The 23,811-nt window shown below is 45.3% G+C and overlaps 1 protein-coding gene across 6 annotated transcripts in view; it reads left to right on the top strand.

Annotated features, from left to right (window-relative positions):
• Window positions 1-23,811, top strand: part of syce3 (synaptonemal complex central element protein 3) — a 104,614-nt gene that overhangs the window by 44,014 nt on the left and 36,789 nt on the right. Inside the window, exons 1-2 of one of the 6 annotated variants that reach the window (XR_015079275.1) lie at window positions 17,507-17,576; window positions 17,759-18,533. The exons of 4 other annotated variants lie outside the window; for them this stretch is intronic. Coding sequence is in view for 1 of the 2 variants with exons in the window: in XM_085995147.1 (XP_085851273.1) it covers window positions 17,499-17,576 (78 nt within the window). In the remaining variant the exon portion in view is untranslated. Of the gene's footprint in view, window positions 1-17,470; window positions 17,577-17,758; window positions 18,534-23,811 lie in introns of those variants that run through there. One more of the 6 variants, XM_085995147.1, reaches the window with a different exon arrangement.

The raw sequence follows: 23,811 nt of genomic DNA, 5'->3' as shown, positions 1-23,811 counted from the left end.
AAAATGGTTGGTTTTTATACAGCATCAGATTACAGCAAATGCACCCGCCCCTTTACTACCATTGGCTCAGCAGCATGCATGCAGAGCTATGGTTAGTTCAGCTAAATCAGCCGACCTGACGTTACCACACTGTGATTGGATCTCTGGTGCATCACCCCATTCCTTTGTTAGCAGTCTCCACGTGGTCTGTGGCTCAGTTTAAGCACAATCAGCGATTTACTTTCAGTCATTAGTTTAATCATATTAAAATCTATGTTATTAAAATATATATATTCTGTAACAATCCCCCCCTTTGATTCTTTCAAAAACTGAATCATAAAAATAAAAAGTCAGATAAAAATATAATCAATCATTGCTGTGTTTCGCCACTGTCCGGATCAGTGGCTCTGCACAAATTTACACCAACCAGGATTTTACTGTGGCCACAGTAAAAGCCTGGTTTTAACAGATTAGTTGATTTCATGATCTTAAATTAATTAGTGCATCTTAAAAGGGGGAAAAGCTCCCCTCAGCTTATGGCTTTGGTTTTGAAAAATACATTCAGGTAAAAATTAAAAAGTAAAAAGGTAGAAAAGGTACAAACCGATCTAGCAGCTAAATATAACATGCCCCTTTAAGATGTAAAAACAGTCTGCGGTGACCTGCAAGGCGTCTTACCCGCGGGGCAGCAGCCGCCTGGTGGCAAGCACATTTAATCAACAGAAACACACAATACAGAATTACAATGATTACAAAGAATAAGATTAACCCCTGCACCACTGAAGTTCCCAGTGAGCCTAGCCATCCAGTTGCCCAATTCCACAAAGTGAAGAGCGGGGGTTGTTTAACTTTCTCTACTTCCTTGCGGATATGATTAGCCAAATTAGTGATTTCTTCGGAGTTGTCCGGGATATATGTGCAACACTCAGCTCCGATTAGGGCACATGTTCCACCCTTCTCCGCTAGCAGATAATCTAGAGCCATTCTATTCTGTAAGGCAACTGTGCGTATTGCCACCATCTCAGTATTGATTTTACTCAGTGACTCAGCCGTATCATTGGCTACTTCCTCAAGAATCGAGGCTACAAGCCGAATTTCTTCTATTGCCCTGGCCATTCCATACCCGGGGAATAGGATAGCGAAGAATTGTTCTGTTTCAGTAATAGCTCTTTTGGATTGATAATGATAATGATTCGCTAGAGAGGGCAAGTGATAAATGTATGACACCACATATGCTAGGTAACATGATCGTGTCCAGCCCCGTGGCAACCAGGGGTATGCCTTGTGGCCACAAATAAAGTATGTCCCATTGTACGAGGTGGTTTTATCAACATCAAACCCTGCAGATACCAGGGAGTAGTTGAAAGTACCTGTCTGGTTGGTGTATGGGACTTCCAGTGTACAACCATAATACTGAGAGGACGTATAAAGGGGAAACCCGTCAGTAGTACCAGTTACTGTAAAATTATATGCGCACCAACTAGTGCCTACGAATAATACCCCAATCAAATTCCTTACGAAACATATTGTCCCCGGTAGCCTTCCCATACCTGTGGCCTTGGTGAGGGTGAGGAAGGGAGGCTGTTGGGAGCGGTCGTACCCTGGTTGGTACCACCCTTCGAAGGTATTCATATAATATCCCCCCACTTCCCAGGGCTCTGCAGATATAGGGTAAAATGACAAAGTAGAGGATGCCTCTCTCTTTCCGTCTCTTACCACAGACGCAACTCTTATCATCCTGGGGGATTGACGTGTACCATTCTGGTATATATACCACTCTACTACTTCTGACAGATTAAGTGGGACAGGTCTAAGAGGAATCCCTCCTTTAGAGTGGATAGGGATTTGGGTACATACCCAACAACCGGAGCGATTATTCATTTTGGCATAAGTGTATTACATGTACAAAAAAGTGTTTTTATGTAAGTCCCTAGGTACTCATTTAGGCCCCTGTGGTGCAGAGGATAGGCTCAGAAATAGGCAACTGACTAGAATAACTGCATACAGCATTATGGCAAACTCAGGGTTAACAGTTCAGGTTTCAGTCTCTAGGGCTCTCTTAACGTGGGATGCGTGGATCCAGGCTTTCTTTCCTTGGACTTTAACAGCTGCCTGGGTGGTTAGCAACACTCGGTAAGGTCCTTCCCACTTAGCGCCCAAAGGTCCTTTATGGATCTTTTTTACGTAAACCCGAACTCCCGCGACAATGTCGTGTCCTCCTTCTGGTGGATCTCCCCAAGCTGCCAATACCTGTCGGGAAGCAGAACTAATAGCATCTGTTAGGTTTTGACAATATTCCAACAGAGCGTCACTCATTAAGTGACAATCAGCTTTTCGTAGATCAATGGTTCCTGGCAGCGACATGGGTCGCCCTCTTATCTTTCCGAGGAATGCCCTGTCAAGCCTCTTCAAGGGCACTTTATGGCTTTGTGGCTCCAATCCTGCCCCGCCTGGGGTATCCTCTGTTTCTTCTATCTTTCCTGATCTTACCCCGCCTGGGGTCTCCTCTACATTGCTTCAGATCTTCTCTTTAGGTGTGCTCAATTAATTTGTTAGTGCTTGTTAGTCATGGGCATGAGTACCCAATTGGCTTATGTATCAAAGTCTTACTACACACATTACATATATCAAATACACTATCATTACAAGTTGGATAACTACCAGAGCATCTGAAATAATACAAACCTAAGGGTGTGTTGATGTATTAAGCCCAATATCCCACCAGTGTGAGTTGTCCCCTATGCTGTCAATTTCAATATCTATTCTCGAGTTGTCTTGCTCCAAAACATAAAAATGCTTTAGGGAGGAGTTCAGTCGCATCATGAGCTCACTGAAACCCACAAACAACAGGGGAATGTCATATCCGAGTATCCGAATTGTGCCACATAATTGTGTAGCTGATACTTAAAAACGTGTTGGTTGATGGGACAGGTCCTGTTAGACCCGTAAAGCATGGTAATTGCAGTAGTAGTGACACAGGAGGCACCACCAAAATCACCTCATACTGGATTTGTACTGGTTTTTCCCACGCTCTGTTACCTACAAAACACAATTATTACAGTCACAGTTAAATTCAGTTTTACAATCATATCAAATACATTACAGTTTAACATCTAATCAACAAATCATGGATTTAAAAGATTCTCCAGGTCTCTTTTACTCGTATCCATCTTGTGGATAATTCTTACTAAACATGATTTCTCCTTGGCCCTCAATTGTCCCAATCCAGATTCCATGTAACGCTCCACTTCAACTTCAATTTCAATCCCTCTAACAGGTACCAGTGTGTTTAACTCTATTCTGATTGTTTAATTAATTAGATAGTTTCTCGATGGAGTATGTGTCAATGCTTTAAAAGTTGTCTCGCTCTCCTGAGCCACATTAACCATGTCTTGCTGTTGTCAAGTAACTGAGCATGTCTGAGATCCGTTCTTCAGTGCAAACTCAACATACATTCCCAGATGGTAATTACCTCATATGTACTGAATCACATTTGCAAACTCATACCGGTATCTCAATATCATGCCACACATGCCATCCGATACAAGCCTTTCTCGGGCTTTCAGGTATCTTATTGAAAGATTGTAGTCGTCTGGAGATCTTTGCTCATCTTCCACTGCATGGTCCCGATGTCTTGGGTAATGGCCAAGCTATCAATTTACTGTTCTTAACTACACTTTCCTGACTTTCACTAGAAAATTTTGAAAATTCCCATTCAGTAGTGTAATTCTCCTGTTTCAATCTTACACTCTCAATCACTTTCCTTTAATTACCATTCATATCTCATTCATGAGTCCTGGAAAAACTTTACTGTCCAGTACAATATTTAAAATAGAAAACATAGATCAAACGTTCTCACTTGATCCAAGTTATTAACACATTTTATTATCATTATTTTTAGAGGATCTTTTATTTTCCCAAAAGTAACCAAATATATAGTGCCTGAGTCCATTTTGTCATTTCAAAATTATCCCAAAATCCAAACAGCAGTATTATTGAACTGACAGGTTTTGTCAATGTTCAATTTCATTTCTATCACTTTATCTTCCATTTCCAACTTCAGAAACAAGTGATTCCCAGGCTAGGTGGCTTACACAGTGTTTTAACATTAGAGACAGAAGTGCTGCAACTAGTTTACAAGGTAACTTCCATATAACAAAAGAAAGAAGAGACTCCATTGTGACTCTACTTAGAGCCCAAGGGGTTATGTTATCAAATCATAATTTTCCTACTGTCACTGTGGTGAAATATTAACTTAAAATTAAGAAACTTAAATTTAATAATGTCCAATATCTTTAAATTTCATACTAAAGTTGTTGCTTGGTGAACTTAAACAGCAGTCAGTGGAAAGGGTTAACTCCTTTGCAGGTTTTTAAGAAGGTGGAGCAAAACATTATCAGGCGCAATTGCGTCACTTCACGTAAATTTTAAAAAAAACTTTCCTGATCGAAAAAGACAGTTGTGTTTTCACACTTTAACTAAACACGAACAGAACAGATAAAAAAAACAAAATAGCACATTCTTGCAGACGACAGTAAATTACGTCATATTTCTTATTGTCCTTTCTTCAGATGCCTTTCCGAAATACAGTAAAAACATTGAATATAACTGGAGAAAAATTAGTTTTTCACATTTAAACAAATCAAATCAAACTGCTTTAAAAGATTTCACCATTGCAACCGTGACTCCAAGGTTAAATCTTAGACTGAAACTTACTCTTTTGTTAAACAAACTTTTTGTTGCTCTTCTCAGTTTTTAGACACCAGCTTAACTTAAATTATTTCAAAGGTTTTTTTTTCCAATTCTTGGGGCACAATCTTATTCGCACATTCTTAAAACTTCCAAAATCCAAGACAAGTGGGTGGAGCTAAAACACACATAACAGAATCTTTCTTTTAAAGAACATCTAATCAGACAAAAGAAATACTGTAACTTCTTAAACATTCATAGTCAGGAAAACTTTCACACTTTAACACACACTTTCACACAAACTGAAATTCCAGCATTTTTTTTTAAGGTTCCTTTCACTCAGCAAATCTTGTGTTTTATTTGTCTCAGCACAGATGTTAATAACTTCCATGTCAGTAAAACTTTAAGTTTCTCTTTTTTTTCCCTCTTTTTACATCAGTGTCTCAACAGCTTTTCCTGGCTTCCAAATTCCTGTTTTTTTCCTTCCTTTGCTGAGTTTTCAGATTGGTTAGCCTGCAAATTAGATCTTTTTCCTTCTTTATCTCTCCTGTGTTCAGCCCCGATTGTTCCAACCAGTTAGTTTTAAATCGCTCGTCGTACTCTAACATTTCCTCCGTCCCTTTCTGTTGACACTATGATCTTTCCCCAATCCATTTTTGCAGGGCTAAACACTTGCAACCACTGTTGGATCGCATCCCATCCGGCATCTATATCTTGCTCATCATTTCCCAGGCCAGTCTTTACTTTGCTGTGTAACTTATTTCCCTCTCTCCTGGGTATCATTACAATCAGAATTTGGATTCCGTCCCACGGGTGGAGTTGGTAAATATTCCTCAGGCGTTCCAGCTGTTCCCAAGTCCTCATTCCCCCCCTCTTTGGGTGAGGCAATTCTTTAGACCATTTATCTATTTTTTCTGGGTCTGCCGGGTCATGCTGCTGGAAGTACTCGTATTTGTACTTCACCCTCTCTTCCTCATCTTCTTTCTTCTCATACTCCTTTTCTACTCTTTTCCTTTTCCGTCTCAACGGGGCCAACTGGGGTCCTATTTTCTCTTCTTCGCTTTCACTAACATTACTGGAGGATTCTGAGTTGGTCTCTTGACCTGCTTCTTGTTTCTGTCTCCCACGACATTCCTCCTTTATTTCATTTAGATCTGGGTATCCCTTCCAGGTCCCGACACAGTTTCCCTTTTCTTCGACTACCGGAACTATCGGTTGTTTATCCAATTGTTTTTTACATTCCTTAACCTCACCTTTAAATTTTTTAACTTCCACTTCTAACTTTTCAATCTCAGTTGTTTTCTTTTTCAATTGTTCATAAATCGCATCTTTCTGCTCTTTTGTATTGGTCAAATCGTGGTTATGTTGGGAGTGTGTCTTAATTTCATTTTGCTGTCGGATCTGGCCCATAACTGCCAAGGACCATCTGATCCGTCTTTTATCTTTCATACGGGTCGTTTTTCCCCAGACCCTTTTTATGTCATCCAAAGACCACTGTCCGGAGGAGGTACCGTACTTTAGTTCGATTTCGGAACAGGTTTTAGGTAAGTCAAACTGTAATTCTATACAGTCTTTGAACTGCTGGAGAATTTCATCTTCTGAAATCTCAGGTGGGGCCCGCCCACCCTTAATAGTCGTAGGCTTATCGGGTGATGCCATAATATCGATTTCTTTACTTGGGGGTCTCGAGTCGTAGGCTTTTCAGCCGGGTCGGTAACTAATTAAATAACACCGCCATAGTTAGAGCTCTATATGGGACCTCGAGCCGTCTACCAACCGGAGGGTTCGCTACCCGGAGATTTGCAGAATCGCGTGGCGGGGAGATGACTAGACAACTAACCGAGGACTTTTATAAAGAGGAGTCCTTACCTCCGTATAGGTCTGGTGTCTCAGATTCAGTCTCTTCCTTCAGCGATCCTGCTGACTACGCCAAATTGTTAGATCTCTTAATTTCAGTAGACCACACTAGTCTGAGGTCAACGCATTAAAATAAAAGATTTTGAGTCCGGTGGTAGTTTTTAAATAGTCGATTTATTGCAGCACTTGACTTACATGGAGGGATCCTTTGTTTGACTGAACAGCATGGTCCAAAATGGTTGGTTTTTATACAGCATCAGATTACAGCAAATGCACCCGCCCCTTTACTACCATTGGCTCAGCAGCATGCATGCATGCAGAGCTACGGTTGGTTCAGCTAAATCGGCCGACCTGACGTTACCACGCTGTGATTGGATCTCTGATGCATCACCCCATTCCTTTGTTAGCAGTCTCCACGTGGTCTGTGGCTCAGTTTAAGCACAATCAGCGATTTACTTTCAGTCATTAGTTTAATCATATTAAAATCTATGTTATTAAAATATATATATTCCCTAACACTCTGTAATCTCTTTCAGCCCCACAACCCCCCCCCCCCCCCCGAGATATCTGCGCTCCTCTAATTCTGCCCTCTTGAGGATCCCTGATTATAATCGCTTAACCTTTGGTGACCGTGCCTTCTGTTGCTTAGGCCCTAAGCTCTTGAATTCCCTGCCTAAACCTGTCCGCCTCGCTACCTCTCTTTCCTCCTTTAAGATGCTCCTTAAAACCTACCTCTTTGATCAAGCTTTTGGTCACCTGCCCTAATTTATCCTTATGTGGATCGGTGTCAAATTTTTTGTCCTAAAATACTCCTGTGCAGTGCCTTGGGACGTTTTACTACGTTAAAGGCGCTATATAAATACAAGTTGTTGTTGTATCCATCTTGTGGATAATTCTTACTAAATTTATTTCTCCCTAGCCTCAATTGTCCCAATCCAAATTCCATGTAACTCTCCGCTTCAACTTCAATTTCAATCCCTCTAACAGGTACCAGTGTGTTTAACTCTATTCTGATTGTTTCATTAATTAGATAGTTTCTCAATGGAGTACGTGTCAATGCTTTAAAAGTTGTCTCACTCTCCTGAGCCACATTAACCATTTTATGTCTTGCTGTTGTCAAGTAACTGAGCATGTCTGAGAGCCATTCTTCAGTGCAGAAATAGGCAACTCCAATTGAACTCACGTCTCTGGATCATTAATCCAGGCCTCTGGATTACTAGTCCAGTAACATAACCACTATGCTACCATTCCTGTTGTCATGGCTACATGTGTACTATTAATGAGGCCCTGTATTTTGAGGAAGTTTGCCAACTGGTAAAAGTGCTAAACTTCTCATGCTGTTGCCTCCTTTCCATGGGGAAATTGAGATGTGTTCGCTCTAGCTATCAAGGACTCTGTGATCTGCTTACTGCAGGCCAGGGAAGGGGAGATCAGTGGAAAATCTAGTGAGAAATGCCATCCTGCTCACCCTTCCTCCTTTTTACACATCAGGCCCTTCAGTGGGGCAGATGGAACGACTGCTCACTCTCTCCCCCCAGCAAAAATTCATAGACTTTGATGATTGGGGTGGACACCTAGCAGTTCTGGGTCCTGTCCCTGCCTGTTATCGCCACCCCTTTTACACTAAGGCTTTACCTCAGGCTCTGTAGATATTTGGAGCCCTTTGCTCAGGAGATGAAATGGATTTGGATAGAGTCCAGTTAAAATTATATGTTGTCTATGGAAGGAATGGATTTAATAGGCTGATTCGCTTTTCCTCAATTTGTGTATTTTCTGATTTTAACAAAAGAGCCGTTTTAATTTTTTTTTAATTGGTTTCCCAGTAGCAAAAGCAGAAGAGCAGATAGGTGAAGAAAACTGCAGCTCAAAAGAGCAACGACAGGAGAGTGGAAACGTGGGCAGTCATTCTTCTGAGTGATTCCAAGCTCATTTGGGTTCCATTGTGATAACTGCACTGGTTTTGACGATTTGAATAAATAATATCTCTTCCTAGTTGTTTTGATTTTTAAAATTTAAAAATTTAATTTGTTTTCCTTTTTCTTTTTAAACTTTCCCTATTATCCCCAACGGATAGTTTCCTAAATCAGAAAGCAGCAACATCTGATTCATACTTTTAAGTCTCATCATACCGAGGGATGTCCATGCTGGTCAATAGAAATCCTATTACAGGTACCTGATTACATTTGAATAAAGATGTTGTAGTAATCCTTGGAGAGGGCAGAAAAATAACTTGAAAAATTAAATTAGCTTTATTATGCTTTAGTATTGATGCAGTGTAGATAGAGCTTTATTCTGCAGTGAATTCATGCTACACCTGGGCTGGTAGTCCTTGATATGAGTAATACACTCGAAACATGGAAAAATGATCCACTTCACAATATTAGTAAGTGTCTCCATTTTCACTATTGCCCAACAAAATACAAATTCTTGTCTATGAGTGAATGTAACAACCATCAATATTAATATAGTACCTGGTTGCAGGTATTTGTCACTGGGCAGAGCTTTAGGAAAAGTGTCAACTTAACTCATTTGGTAGCATTCTTGGTTGTAGGTACAAGCCTCAGTCCAGCACTTACACATATAATTTAGGCTGACATTTTAGTGCTGTACTTTGGGGTTACTGTCTTGTCTTTTGAATGAGATGTTAAGCCATGACCTTGTTTAGGCAGACATAAATGATCCCATAGCACTATTTGAAGAAGAGCAGGAAGTTCCTCTGGTGTCTTGAGCAATATTCTTTGAACCAGCAACACCACAAACAGATTAACTGGTTATTCATCTTATTCACTGTTTGTTGGACCTTGGTTGTATGCAGATTAGCTGCAATGTTTGCTCACATAACAATGACAACACTTCAAAAGTAATTAATTGGCTATGAGTGCTTTAGGATATCCTGAGGATGTGGCAAGTGCCCTATAAATGCAAGTTCTTTGACCCGGAATTTGCAGTGGATAATAACAGCGAATGAACAGTTATTACCCCTTTGAAACTGACTGCAAATTTAGGATGTAGCCCATGCGCATCCTAACACGAAAATCCTGAAGTTGCGGGCAATCATTCAGTGCTTCGACACTGACTGCACTGTGATCCTTCCCCCCTACCCCCCCACAGCCGGCAATCAGTGTAATCTGTCAATGGAAACTGACGAAAACTTCGGCTGTTCTGCGTAATACTGCTGTTAAGTACCCCATTAAAAGTTAGACCCTTTTGGATTAGGTGTAACCGGGGTTTTAACAGCGTATTGACTGCTAGACAAAGGTTATCCATTTTAATAAAAATTTAAATTTTTAAGAAACTTTCAAAAAAATTGAATTTTTAAAAAAGTTTGTTCATCTGTATTTCAGGATTGCCGTTTCCCCATGTGAGAGTCCCAACCTTTGTTTTGCTCTCTCTAACATTTTTAAAAGGTTAGAATCAAAGGAGCTTACCCACTTCCTGGTTCGTTGTCGGCAAGAATTCTATATTTTGATTGGTTGCTTAGACAGCTTGTTGACGTCACAGCAGCTCGCATTAGGGATTGCCCTTTAACTTGTATTGATTTCACTTATGTGTCGGAAAAACCAAACTTCTCGCCACAGAGATCACAAGATCTTTGTGGGAAGCTTACTTCGGGGCCAGTGGCGAACGCCATTTCTTCACGCTGACTGCAAATTACAGGCCTTTGTTTCTGCACCGTGCTGCTGAGAGAACAGTAAAATGTATTGCAGTATTGAGTTTAGCTATAGCACCACCAAGTGATGGAAGTCAAGAATTACAGCAGCATAACCATACATTGTACTTTTAATTGCATTTACAACTAAACGTACAAACACAAGATCTGCTGTGCATTTGCTGTCTCTCATACCATGTTATTGCTACACTTATTTACAAAACCCTTGGCAGATTTTCTGTGTCACATTTTCAGCTGATTAGTTCATGGGCAAATTTATTCCATCACTCTCCCTCCCGTTCCTCACGACTACTGACCAGTGTTCCCTTTAAGCTGCGCGGGCGCGCTCTGGAGGTCCCGCGCAGCTGGCTCACCAGCTTGTAAAGGGAAAAACCGTGGAATTTTGAATGTACTACGCAGCCTGTTAAAGGGGCTGCGCGGCCCCCCAAAAATTAGAGGGAACATTGCTGCTGACCCTTTCCTTTTGCTCTCTCTAACCAGTACCTATTTTAAAAAATCTAAAATGTTCTTTTTTGCTATGCATGGCACTGTTCCTCAAACTCCTACCCTGTCCTCTGCCACCATTTTAGTATTCTTCTAGGTTGGCACTATGGTGCACTGGCTTCACCTGCTGCCTCCTTTCTTAGCCCACATAATGTGCCACTGCTCCAATTTACTCACTTTTATCACTTGTATATGTAAAAATTTAAAAACTAAGGGGGGAATTTTAACCTAAAAAAAGGGTGGGTTTGGAGCATGGGGGCAGTTAAAAATCGGATTTCTGACCTGAACCCGCCTCCAACCTGCTCACTTCCGGTTTTAACGGGGACAGGATGTCAATTTAAATATTAAAATGAGCTGGAAGCCTCCTTTTTAATCTCCATTTTGTTTTACACATAAACTTGAGGTCATCCAAAACTCAGCTGTCTGAGTCCTAACTCGCACTGAGTCCCATTCGCCCATCACCCCTGTGCTCGCTGGCCTACATTGGCTCCTGGCTAAGCAACGCCTCGATTTCAAAATTCTCATCCTTGTTTTCAAATCCCTCCATGGCCTGGCCCCTCCCTATCTCTGTAACCTCCTCCAGCCCCACAACCCCGCAAGATATCTGCGCTCCTCCAATTCTGGCCTCTTGAGCATTCCTGATCATAATTGCTCAACCATTGGTGGACGTGCCTTCTGTTGCTTAGACCCTAAGCTCAGGAACTCCCTGCCTAAACCTCTCCGCCTCTCTACCTCTCCTGTCTCCTTTAAGACGCTGTTTAGAACCTACCTCTTTGACCAAGCTTTTGGTCATCTGTCCTAATTTCTCTTTATGTGGCTCGGTGTCAAATTTTTTGTCTTATAATACTTCTGTGAAGCGCCTTGGGATGTTTTACTATCTTAAAGGCGCTATATAAATACAAGTTGTTGTTGTTCTTAACTACATGTGGATCGGTTTTACACAATTCGTGAAACTCGGCATTTACAGCAAGGCGAGGACTGCTGGATCCAGGAAGTAAGCGCCTTTACACCTACCTCCTGGATCCAGGATCCCTGCCTAACCCACTCCCCCCCCTTGATCGAAGGCATCCTCACAACGCCTCCGATCACCCCCCCCCCCCCCAGGTATTCCCCCCCCCCCACCTGCGATCCATTTAACGGCCCGGCCCAACCCCTGATCCTCTACCCACCTCCCCCCCCCACCCCCCGGATCCATTTAACAGCCCGGCCCGACCTCCAATCCTCTATGCCCCCCCCCCGATCCCTTTAACAGCCCAGCCCGACCCCATATCCTCTACCCCACCACCCCCTCGCCGATCCATTTAACAGCCCGGCCCCCAGGCAAACCCTCCCTCCCTCCTCCGTGCAGCCACAGATCAACTGCCCGCAGCCAGCCAACCTCTCAATCTGCCTGACTGCGGGCAGGAAACTGAGGCCTCGAATACAAATCAGGCCCTGCTGTTAAAGTTGGCAGGGTCTGCAGGAAACCCAGCCTCCTGGGTTTCCTGACTTCCTCGGAGCCCTGGTGCCCCCAACTCGCCTTCCTCTTTAAAATTCCGGCCTAAGCGGCTGAAACACTAATGAATATTGAAGGCTAACGCGTAGCACATTCATTGTCAATGGGTGAAAAAATAATATTAAATTAAACCAATTTTAATCTGTCTACAGCACCTGCATAACCCACTCAAGGCATGGTTTGCACACACCCGATTTGTACAGTGCTGAACCTGGCTGTGTTACTGGATTCAGCTAATCTGCATACCGTGGGTGAGAGCTCCTGTTTGGCATTCTCCCATTAAGGAACTGAATTCATGTGCTGCTTAAAGGCCTGAAGCAGCTTAAAGGGCGATGGTCTCGGGAGTCTTTCATGATATCCTTGTATCAACTCTTGAAAATATCTATGAACAATGGTGGCAATAACAAGGCACCATTGAGGAAAAAGCACAGAAATTTTGGTGCAACAGTGGTTGACCATGTCAAGGCCAGCAACACTGTGCAGAGGATGTGGATTCAGTGCTGGGTAAAGTTCAGTAACATCATCAGGAGTCAAAATGTAAGGTACCACAGCTGTGACCTCAGTTATGCCGTGCAACAACTATTACAAGCATTAAATATTCCGTTCTTACTGAGACATTCTTGCATTATTTATCTAACTTCCTATGATTTCCCATTAGGCTGCACTGTACACTTCTTACCACTCCTTTTCCCAACACCACCTTTATCAATGAGCCTCTATAGTACCTGCCAACTTACATGTATAGCGATTACATAATATACATTTCAGTTATCCAAATACTTATGAACACATGGGTTTCAGTGTATGTGATACCACCAATGCCAACTACTCAGTGCATGCCTCTGCTTTTGAATGATAGTAGGTATATAATGAGGGAGAGGATAAGAACCTCTAACTTTTGCAGAGCAGACCTTCAAAAATGCATCGATGAGACTTTGGAGCAGGAGATGAAGAAAGCAGGAAGCCTGGCCCTAGCTCAAGGTCTGTGGCACACATCCTTCTTTTAGTCTCCATATAATGGAGTCACATAGTCACTGAAAAACCTACTTGATCTCGTCCTCACCAATCTACCTGTTGCAGATGCATCTGTCCATGACAGCATTGGTGGAAGTGACCACCGCACAATCCTTGTGGAGACGAAGTCCCGTCTTCATGTTGAGGATACCCTGCACCGTGTTGTGTGGCACTACCACCGTGCTCAATGGGACAGATTTCGAACAGATCTGGCAACTCAAAACTGGGCATCCATGAGGCGCTGTGGGCCATCAGCAGCAGCAGAATTGTATTCAACCACAATCTGTAACCTCATGGCCCGGCATATCCCTCACTCTACCATTACCATCAAGCCGGGAGATCAACCCTGGTTTAACGAAGAGTGCAGGAGAGCATGCCGGGAACAGCACCAGGCATACCGAAAAATGAGGTGTCAACCTGGTGAGGCTACAACACAGGACTACTTGCATGCCAAACAATGGAAGCAACATGCGATAGACAGAGCTAAGCGATCTCACAACCATCGGATCAAATCAAAGCTCTGCAGTCCTGCCACATCCAGTCGTGAGTGGTGGTGGACAATTAAACAGTTAACAGGAGGAGGAGGCTCCAAAAATATCCCCATCCTCAATGATGGTGGGGCCCAGCATGTGAGTGCAAAAGACAAGGCTGAAGCATTTGCAACTATCTTCAGCCAGAAGTGCCGAGTGGATGATCCATCTCGGCCTCCTCCTGAGGTCCCCAGCATCACAGATGCCAGTCTTCAGCCCATTCAATTCACTCCACGTGATGTCAAGAAACGGCTGAAGACACTGGATACTGCAAAGTCTATGGGCCCTGACAACATTCCGGCAATAGTACTGAAGACTTGTGCTCCAGAACTAGCTGCACCCCTAGCCAAGCTGCTCCAGTACAGCTACAACACTGGCATCTACCCGGCAATGTGGAAAATTGCCCAAGTATGTCCCGTCTACAAAAAGCAGGACAAATCCGACCCGGCCAATTACCGTCCCATCAGTCTACTCTCAATCATCAGCAAAGTGATGGAAGGTGTCATCGACAGTGCTATCAAGCGGCACTTACTCAGCAATAACCTGCTAACTGACGCCCAGTTTGGGTTCCGCCAGGGCCACTCAGCTCCTGACCTCATTACAGCCTTGGTCCAAACATGGACAAAAGAGCTGAACTCAAGAGGTGAGGTGAGAGTGACTGCCCTTGACATCAAGGCAGCATTTGATCGAGTGTGGCATCAAGGAGCCCTAGCAAAACTGAAGTCAATGGGAATCAAGGGGAAAACTCTCCATTGGTTGGAATCATACCTAGCACAAAGGAAGTTGGCTGTGGTTGCTGGAGGTCATTCATCTCAATCACATGACATCACTGCAGGAGTTCCTCAGGGCAGTGTCCTAGGCCCAACCATCTTCAGCTGTTTCATCAATGACCTTCCCTCCATCATAAGGTCAGAAGTGGGGATGTTCGCTGATGATTGCACACTGTTCAGCACCATTCGAGACTCGTCAGATACTGACGCAGTCCGTGTCCATATGCAGCAAGACCTGGACAACATTCAGACTTGGGCTGACAAGTGGCAAGTAACATTCGCACCAACATGTGCCAGGCAATGACCATCTCCAACAAGCGAGACTCTAACCATCTCCCCTTGACATTCAATGGCATTACCATCGCTGAATCCCCCACTATCAACATCCTGGGGGTTACCATTGATCAGAAACTGAACTGGACCAGCCATATAAATACTGTGGCTACAAGAGCAGGCCAGAGGCTGGGAATTCTGCGGCGAGTGTCTCACCTCCTGACTCCCCAAAGCCTTTCCACCATCTACAAGGCACAAGTCAGGAGTGTGATGGAATACTCTCCACTTGCCTGGATGAGTGCAGCTCCAACAACACTCAAGAAGCTCGACACCATTCAGGATAAAGCAGCCCGCTTGATTGGCACTCCATCCACCACCTTCAACATTCACTCCCTCCACCACCGGCGCACTGTGGCTGCAGTGTGTACCATCTACAAGATGCACTGCAGCAACTCGCCAATGCTCCTTCAACAGCACCTTCCAAACCCGCGACCTCTACCACTTAGAAGAACAAGGGCAGCAGACACATGGGAACATCACCACCTACAAGTTCCCCACCAAGCCACACACCATCCTGACTTGGACCTGTATCGCCGTTCCTTCACTGTCGCTGGGCCAAAATCCTGGAACTCCCTTCCTAACAGCATTGTGGGTGTACCTACACCATATGGACTGCAGCGGTTCAAGAAGGCGGCTCACCACCATCTTCTCAAGGGCAATTAGGGATGGGCACTCAATGCAAGCCTAGCCAGCCAGCGATGCCCTCATCCCATCAATGAATAAAGAAAATTAAAAAAAACCCTGAAGCATACTTTGAATGGTAGGTTTATGCCAGCAAAACAGGCAAAAACTGTATGAACCAAGTTGTAGTGACACATTGGCAGCACTTTTTCTCCTTCTGTTTCTGCAGATATGGCAGTGGAAGCTGAAGCACATACCAGTGACCAACAGCAACCAAGCACCTCATAGCACATTGTATCATTTAACCTCACCCTGGCAAGCACCAGCACAGGTACATTCACCCTGGGGGATTTAGAAAACAACTTTGAGAAGAGTGCACTGTCTAAAACACAGAGAACAAATGGAGGAAATGTAGAAAGCAGATGGTCAGAGGATGCGATTGCATCCATCCACAACTGATGAGGGACTGAATCCTGATTTTTGGGGCCCTGCTTTTAAAAGGATTCTTTCTGGATGAAAGATTGTTGGGAGTAATTGGGGAGCATGCCTACTGACTTTTATCACATAGTGGTTAGTGTGGAGGATTCTACAGCACACACAGATGGCTGGATTTTTCCAACCTTGGGTCTGTGGCATGTGGGGACCCCGCATCTGTCTAGATCCCGGCCTCCAACATGACTTTCCATTGATGGGGCTTGTTAAGCCCACCCTGCGAGGATCCCGGCCAATTAATAGGAAGCGGGTTTGATGACGTCATTTGATGACGTGTCATGGGCCGGTTTCCTTAAAGAGACCTTGGCCACATTCATTTTGACAGTTGTGCTGTCAGTGTTCTACAGCATTGAGGTGCTGCAAACACTGAACAAAGGTGCACAGCTGCACCCAGGCTCTCCCATTATACCCTCCATATGCTTATGGAGGGAGTCACAGCACGCAGGGAGGTTCTCTTCCCTTCCCATGGGTGGAAGACACCTCCCTAGGAGACCAATTCAGCCTGGTTGCACATTACACAGGAGGGCACAAGCAGGGATATTATCAGGATGACCTGGCTGCAGTGGCGCAAACCTTTCAATGATCACAGTAGATCACGAAACGCTACTGCAAAGCCACACTCAACCTCATCCTGCTGTCCCACTCATCACATCCCCATCACTCTGCCTTCCCTACCCTACTCCTGCACATCCTTACACCAATTTACCTTACACCTCCACCCATCCCTCTCTATCTATGTTATCACTTCTGCATCTAACTAGCCACCCCTCACACTCACCCTCATCCTTGTCCAATCATTCATACTAACACACAAGGGTAGGCACTTGGCTGTTTTAGCCAATGTTCATGTAAAGTTTCTGTTAATGTGTTGTCATGCATTGAAATCTTTTATTTTCCAAACTTTGTCTTCTTGGACAGATTTGTATGTACCTTTGGAAGTGTTTTAGTGAGTTTCAGTGAATGGTGAGATATAACGTTCCCCCCGCCCCCCCCCCCCCCGGTAATGGTGATGTGAAAGGAATGGCTGGGACATTGTAGGGATGCTTTATGGTGCTGATGTGGGGTGGTGTCAACCTGGTTCATCATGTGGCAGCCAGAGTGTACAGTGTTAAGTGAAGTAAATCTGGACATGGTGAGGCCATCGCTGATGTCCCGGGCAGCAATGTGCATGGGTGATGATGCCCTGTGATCTGTGCAGCATCAGTTGATTGCGGGGAAGGTTGGTGTAGATGTTGGTGCTGCTGGTGTGCCCGGTGATGCTGGTGTTGGGGCTGATCGTGTTGGGATATTGAGGACCAAGGTTAGATTTTTTCAAGGGCACCGATGCTGATGGGATAGATGGTATGTGAGGTTGAGATGACAGAAGCGATCTGTCAATGGTGAGAGAGGTTATTCCAATGAGGTGACACTAGATAGAGAGTTTGCTCCAAACACTTGCTAGCTGTATAAAGATCAATCTGTCTTCCAAATGCAGTAAGCAACAGCTTCTAACCTTGGAAAGTGAAGACCTATGAAATGGGAGCTTTCATAGAACATTTGCAGCTGTCAGGTTAGTAAATCATTTCATGCTGACACAACACCTGACCTACTTACCTCACATGATCTCCACGCTCCGGGAAACTCGTGGAAAAGCTGGTAAAATGGTAAGTACATGGTAAAATCCTGCTTAACTACCTTTTAACAAGCTTTTACCTACAAAATTGGCTGACCCGCTGCTTGGTGTTGGGTCTGTTCAGGAATGACAGACCTGAGATTTGGGAAACTGACACGGAGGCGGGCTGACAGCGGGATACTAACCCACTGTCAATCTTTTTGATTTTGACAGCGGACCTGCCTCCGAACCTGCACTCTGAGCGCTGGTAAAATTCCGGCCAGACTGTTCGGAAAGGAGACCAGCATGATAGCAGAGTGGTATGACTGGCAGAGGTACTTCTGCAGCTGGATCCTTTGGCTCTTTAGTAATATCTACTTGGTGATGTTCTAACTGCTTCTTGTGGATTCCTTGTTAAAGAGTGAAGTTATGGAGCATGCAGCACACTACAAAGATTCATGGAACTTTGGCCAGGCTGTACTGGAGGACATTCCTGTTACATTTTCTTACCTTCTTATTCTTGATTATTTTTAGCTAACCTATCGTAAATCATTCTCATGGTTGAGTCCCAACTCCCCATAACTTTGTGAGTGTGTATCCTTGAGTTGAGATGTCGATAAGCTTTCGGTAATGCGCCTGAGATAACTAGCAGTAAAACCTGCCAATTATTCTTAACCTGCTGGAATTATCCAGTGTCTCCGTAGAATATTTCTGCAGTTTCCAAAAGTGATAGTGCATCATATTGCTTCTTGTTTTAAATTGAAATATTAAGCATATTACCATAAAGACAGAGACTTTCTAGATTATAGATCTATGAATGAATAAATGATTAATAAATCTATAACTTAGATATTTATAGTAGAAAGTCTATTATGTAACTTAAGTGGAAAAAACAAAAGTTGTAACATAAAACTATATATACATTTTTGTCTTGTAATCTTTCCTGAATTGCTTATTCTGTATCGCTTCTTATAACTAAGAAAAAATTAAATGCCACTTTGCTCCTGTTGATAGACTAAGTACATACTTATACTAGTCAGCCCTTTTTGAATTAGACCAGTTCTATCATAATGCAGCCTTGGCCTTTGTCTGCCTCCCTCAGATCTTCCCAAGTAACCTGCATACATGTTACCCTGCTCTTTTGTCAGATAGCTGGGCAAAGAGTTAGCAGCCAATATCTGACTCCGTCCATGTCCTGGGGTTGGCCTGTAGGGCTGCCAGTCAAACCGACTATGGGCTTCCTGGAAGTGGGCCCAGAAGAGACAAACTGTGTACACATGAATGTAGTTCCTCTCAACACTTTGTGAGATCCCTACTAGAACTGTCTAAATGCGATAATGACTTAACTACTTGTCTCTATCTGATAAAGATAACAATTTCAATGGTTTGCCCATTTTATTCAAGTGAACCTATTGAGACATCGGACTGGATTTTCATTGACAAGGGGGGACTACAACTTTTGGAGTTGTAGTCCCGCCTCCATCGAGTTCTAGCCAACCCATGTGATTTAGACTTGATTGACCTTGTTGAGCCCGCCCAGCGGGCTTAGCAGGCCAATTAAGGGCCACCCGGCAACAGGTGATGTCACAGATTGAAATTTCATCTGTCAATCTGTACTCCAGGTTAATTCCTTCCTCTGAGGATGATTTAGAGATCTCCCTGGAACAGAAAGCAGAGGCTGCAGATTTTGACAGCTGGCGGCCATTCTGCTTTCTGTGCCGGTGAGATGAGGGACTCCCGAGACCTGAAGGAAGGAAGGCTGTAAAGGTTAGTAGAACTTCTTTAAACACTTTACACAGACCAAACACACTTACCTCTGTACTCATGCATCCATCACTCACCTGAACACCAGACATCTCGACCCCTCCAAGCCCTTCAGCCCGACGGCCCGCCTCGCTAACTTGGCGTGGTTTGGAGCCGTCGGGAATCCCACATTTCAACAATGAAAATAGGGATTAGGCTAAAAACTGCCTGTAAACTACCTGTTAACAGGCAGTTAATTGGCACTAATTCCCTTCCCACCTCGGGGAGGCGGGTCCCAGTGCGGGGCAGGTACCCGCCTCCTTTGAAACTGGCATGGAGGCGGATTGGGGACTGGATGGGGTCGTGACCCCCGATTTCGGGATTTTAAACCCCGACATGCCTCCAATCCCGACTTCACGGCCCAATGAAAATCCAGCCCATCTAGTCTGCTATTCAAATAACCCCAGCTATCCTTCTGTCAAAATAACAGGAACAATACTAAGCCTTTGTGAATTAAAAAATTCTGAATCAGTTCATACCAAAAACATACTTAAACCAAAAATCCCTTCTAGGTCAAATAGACAACAATCCTTAATCGTAATAAAACCTAGATTATATTTCCTCTCAATCTTGTTTACTGTAAAGAGAATAGTGTAGGAACGGAGGTTCCTAGCTGAAGAATTGAGATCGACGCAGAGAATCAAAAACAATAAAATTTAATGAACAAACGAAGTTAAACAGTAAACTGCTGGATACAATGCAAATAGGCCTGGTCTGGTTGAAAGCCTCTCTAGAATGCTAGAAGGTTCCGAGCACTGACGTCATGACGTCATCACGTTCTTCCCGCCGTTGGGGGATCACGTGACGGGCGGCATGACGTCATCACGCGGAGTAAAGGAAAGAAGCCATAGTACAGTTAACAGATACATTAAAGGTGCAGCCCCCGGTTGCACTACATTGCTGTTAAAGGAATTATAAACAATTGTCCTGAATCCCCTGGTGGCTCCGCCACATACGCCCCCCCAGAATTGTCTTTAACAGAAAAGGTAAGATGAGAAGGGGGTCTGACGAGTCTGTTCGACCGACTGCGATACTCTGGCAACTGGAATGGAGCGCTAGAAGACGAACTGGCAGTTGGCCGTGGTTGGGTTGGTGCCGCAGGCATAGGAGAAGAAGTGGCTGGCTGTGGCTGTACTGGACCGATGGTCGTGGTGGACGCCCACGACAAGGCGGTTTAGCGGGGACGACTGGCTTGCTCAGATCCAGATGAGCCGGTTTTAACCGGTCGATGGAGATGTGGTCAGGCTTACTGCCGACGTCGACTGTGAAAGACTTGCCACCTGACGAGATGACGTGGAACGGACCAGTGTAAGGCGGTTTGAGTGGGTCTCTGTGAGCATCTTGACGAATGAAAACATATTCAGCGCTTTTAAGCTCCACCGGGACATGGGAGCGCTGCAGGCCGTGATGAGACGTAGGCACTGGGATGAAATTCTTAGCCGCCTCTTGGTGGCTGACGAGCTGCTGAGCTGCAGACCAGGGTTCCGTGTGAGGAGGAAGAAAATCACCAGGAACTCTGAGTGGTTGACCGTAAACCAGTTCTGCAGCAGAAGATTACAGGTCGTCCTTAGGAGCCGTGCGAAGACCCAGCAGCACCCAAGGGAGCCTGTCCACCCAACCAGTCCCATGAAGACTAGCACGCAGTGCATCTTTAAGGGACCTGTGAAATCTCTCGCACAGACCGTTTGCCTGTGGATGATAGGCGGTGGTGTGATGAAGCTTGGTACCCAAACCCTGAGCCACGGCATTCCAAAGTTCCGAGGTAAATTGAGGTCCTCGGTCGGAGGAGATGTTGGCCGGTACCCCGAACCGAGCCACCCATGACGAGATGAAGGCTCTGGAAACGTCCGCCGCTGTGGTGGCAACCAAAGGAATTGCCTCTGGCCACCGGGTGGTGCGGTCTACCATGGTGAGGAGATGCGTGAAACCACGAGAAGAAGGGAGAGGGCCAACCATGTCCACGTGAACATGGTCGAAGCGACGCTCTGGAACTGGAAAAGTGGCCACTGGGGCCTTAACATGGCGTTGGATTTTGGACTCCTGGCAACTCACGCAGGTATTGGTCCAGTCACGGACGTCGAGATGCATGCCTTTCCAGACGAACTTCTTTGCCATGAGCCGTTGTGAAGCCCTCATACCAGGGTGCGACAAACCGTGGATTGCATTGAAAACTCTCCTGCGCCATTCGACTGGTACAATTGGTCAGGGGACTCCCATCGAGGTGTCGCAAAGGAGTGTGGTCCCTGCGGCCTGAAAACTGACATCAGCCACTTGTAAGCTGGAAGGTGTGGTCCGGTATGCCTGCACTTCAGGGTCTGCCATCTGTTCTTCTGCCAAACCAACATAGTCGATTCCCAGGTGGACTGCATGGACCGGGGCGCGGGAGAGACAATCCGCCACCAGGTTGTCCTTGCCAGACATATGTTGTATGTTGTAAATTCTGATATGAACGTAAGATGACGTTGTTGCCAAGCCGACCATGGTTCCGCTGTCTTGGCCATGGCAAACGTAAGTGGCTTGTGGTCTACGAAAGCCGTGAATGGGCGTCCTTCCAGTAAGAAGCGAAAATGGCGGATGGCCAGGAAAAGTGCCAACAACTCCCTATCAAAGGTACTGTATTTGCGTTCATTTTTTCGCAATTGGTGGCTGAAGAAAGCCCAGTGGTTGCCAGGTGCCGCTGACCAATTGCTCCTGCACTGCCCCGATGGAATAGTCAGATGCATCTGTGGTAAGGGTGATGGTTGCACCTGGAAGAGGATGTGCTAACATGGTCGCATCAGCCAAAGCGTCCTTAGTGTTGAGGAACGCCTGGTCCATCTGGGGTGTCCAGCCAATGGGGTCTTTACCCAATTTACCTTTTAGAGCCTCGTACAACGATTGCATTAACAGCGCCGCCTTGGGGACAAAACGATGATAAAAATTGACCATCCCCAGGAATTCCTGGAGAGCCCTGACGGTCTGAGGACACGGGAACGAGGTAACTGCCTCCACCTTCGTAGCCAGCGGAACGGCGCCTTCTGAGGTGATTCTGTGTCCCAGAAAATCAATGCTTTGTAAGCCAAACTGGCACTTGGCTGGGTTGATAATAAGGCCATGCTGGCTGAGATGAGAAAAAAGGGTACGCAAGTACGTAATGTGCTCTTTCTTGCTGGTACTTGCGATGAGGATGTCATCGAGGTAGACGAAGATGAACAGCATATCGCGCAACACAGAATCCATGAGACGCTGGAAGGCTTGCGCTGCGTTCTTCAACCCAAACGGCATACGAAGGAACTCAAAGAGCCTGAAAGGCATGATGACAGTGGTTTTGGGGACGTCCTGAGGATGAACGGGCACTTGATGATACCCCCGGACAAGGTCTACTTTGGAAAAGATGGAATTCCCTGCCAGATGTGCCGAAAAATCCTGTATGTGAGGAATCGGGTACTGACCTGGAGTAGTAGCTTCATTCAGGCGTCTGTAGTCGCCGCATGGTCACCATCCGCCGCCTGGTTTAGGAACGATGTGTAATGGTGAAGACCAAGGACTATTCGATCGTTGAATAATTCCCAGGCGCTCCATGGTATGGAACTCCGCCTTTGCGGCTGCGAGTTTACCGGGTTCCAGCCTTCGAGCCTGTGCATAAACTGGGGATCCTGTCATGGTAATGTGGTCTGCCACACCGTGCCTCGTGATTGAAGAAGAAAAAGTGGGCCTGGTGAGCTCCGGAAACTCACCGAGAAGACGAGAGAACTCATCTGGAGAAGGGACTGCACAGCAACTGCCCAAGACACAGCAGTGCTGCGGTGGCAGGGGACCGAATGAAAGGTGGCCACGTTGATTAACCGGCAGTGCCGGACGTCGATGAGAAAACCATTGGCGCAAAAAAAATCTGCCCCCAGGATGGCCTGTGAGACTTTCACCGTGATGAACTCCCAAACGAAATGCTGGCTGCCAAAACGCAATTGGACCCTATGCTTTCCGAACATGCAGATGGCCGCACCATTGGTTGCCTCGAGGGAGGGACTGTGACCGCCGAATTGAAGATCGAGCTTCGACGCAGGTAGGATACTGCACTGGGAGCCAGTATCACAGAGAAAACGTCGACCTGACAGGGAGTCTGTGATATAAAGGAGTTTCCCTGCGGAACCGATGGCCATCGCAACTCCGGCGTGTCCCTCAGGCCCTGTCGCCCTTCTCAGAAACCGCTGGTTTGAGGTAGGTTTTTTTGGGGGGGAAAAACTGCAGGGAGGACGGCAGCATCGGGCTTTCACGCCAAAATGAGCGTGGTATGCACACCAGCCTGCTGGCGGAGGAGTCGGCTTCGCTCTTGTGGGGTATGGGCGCCTCGTGGCCGCACAACATTGTTGTGTGACGGTGAAAATTTTATCCGCTTCTGCAGCGAGTTCAGCACAGTCCGTGATCGCGGAATTGGCCAAGGCCGCCTGTACTGGCTCTGGCAACTGGCAGAGAAACAACTCCTGGAACAGAAAACATTCTTATTC

This window comes from Somniosus microcephalus, chromosome 8 (genome assembly GCF_052327205.1).
Source record: "Somniosus microcephalus isolate GS21.2 chromosome 8, FLI_Smic_1.0, whole genome shotgun sequence".
NCBI classification, from domain to species: domain Eukaryota; kingdom Metazoa; phylum Chordata; class Chondrichthyes; order Squaliformes; family Somniosidae; genus Somniosus; species Somniosus microcephalus.
Note: the sequence above shows the minus strand (reverse complement) of the source record. Positions and strands in the feature narration are given on the sequence as shown.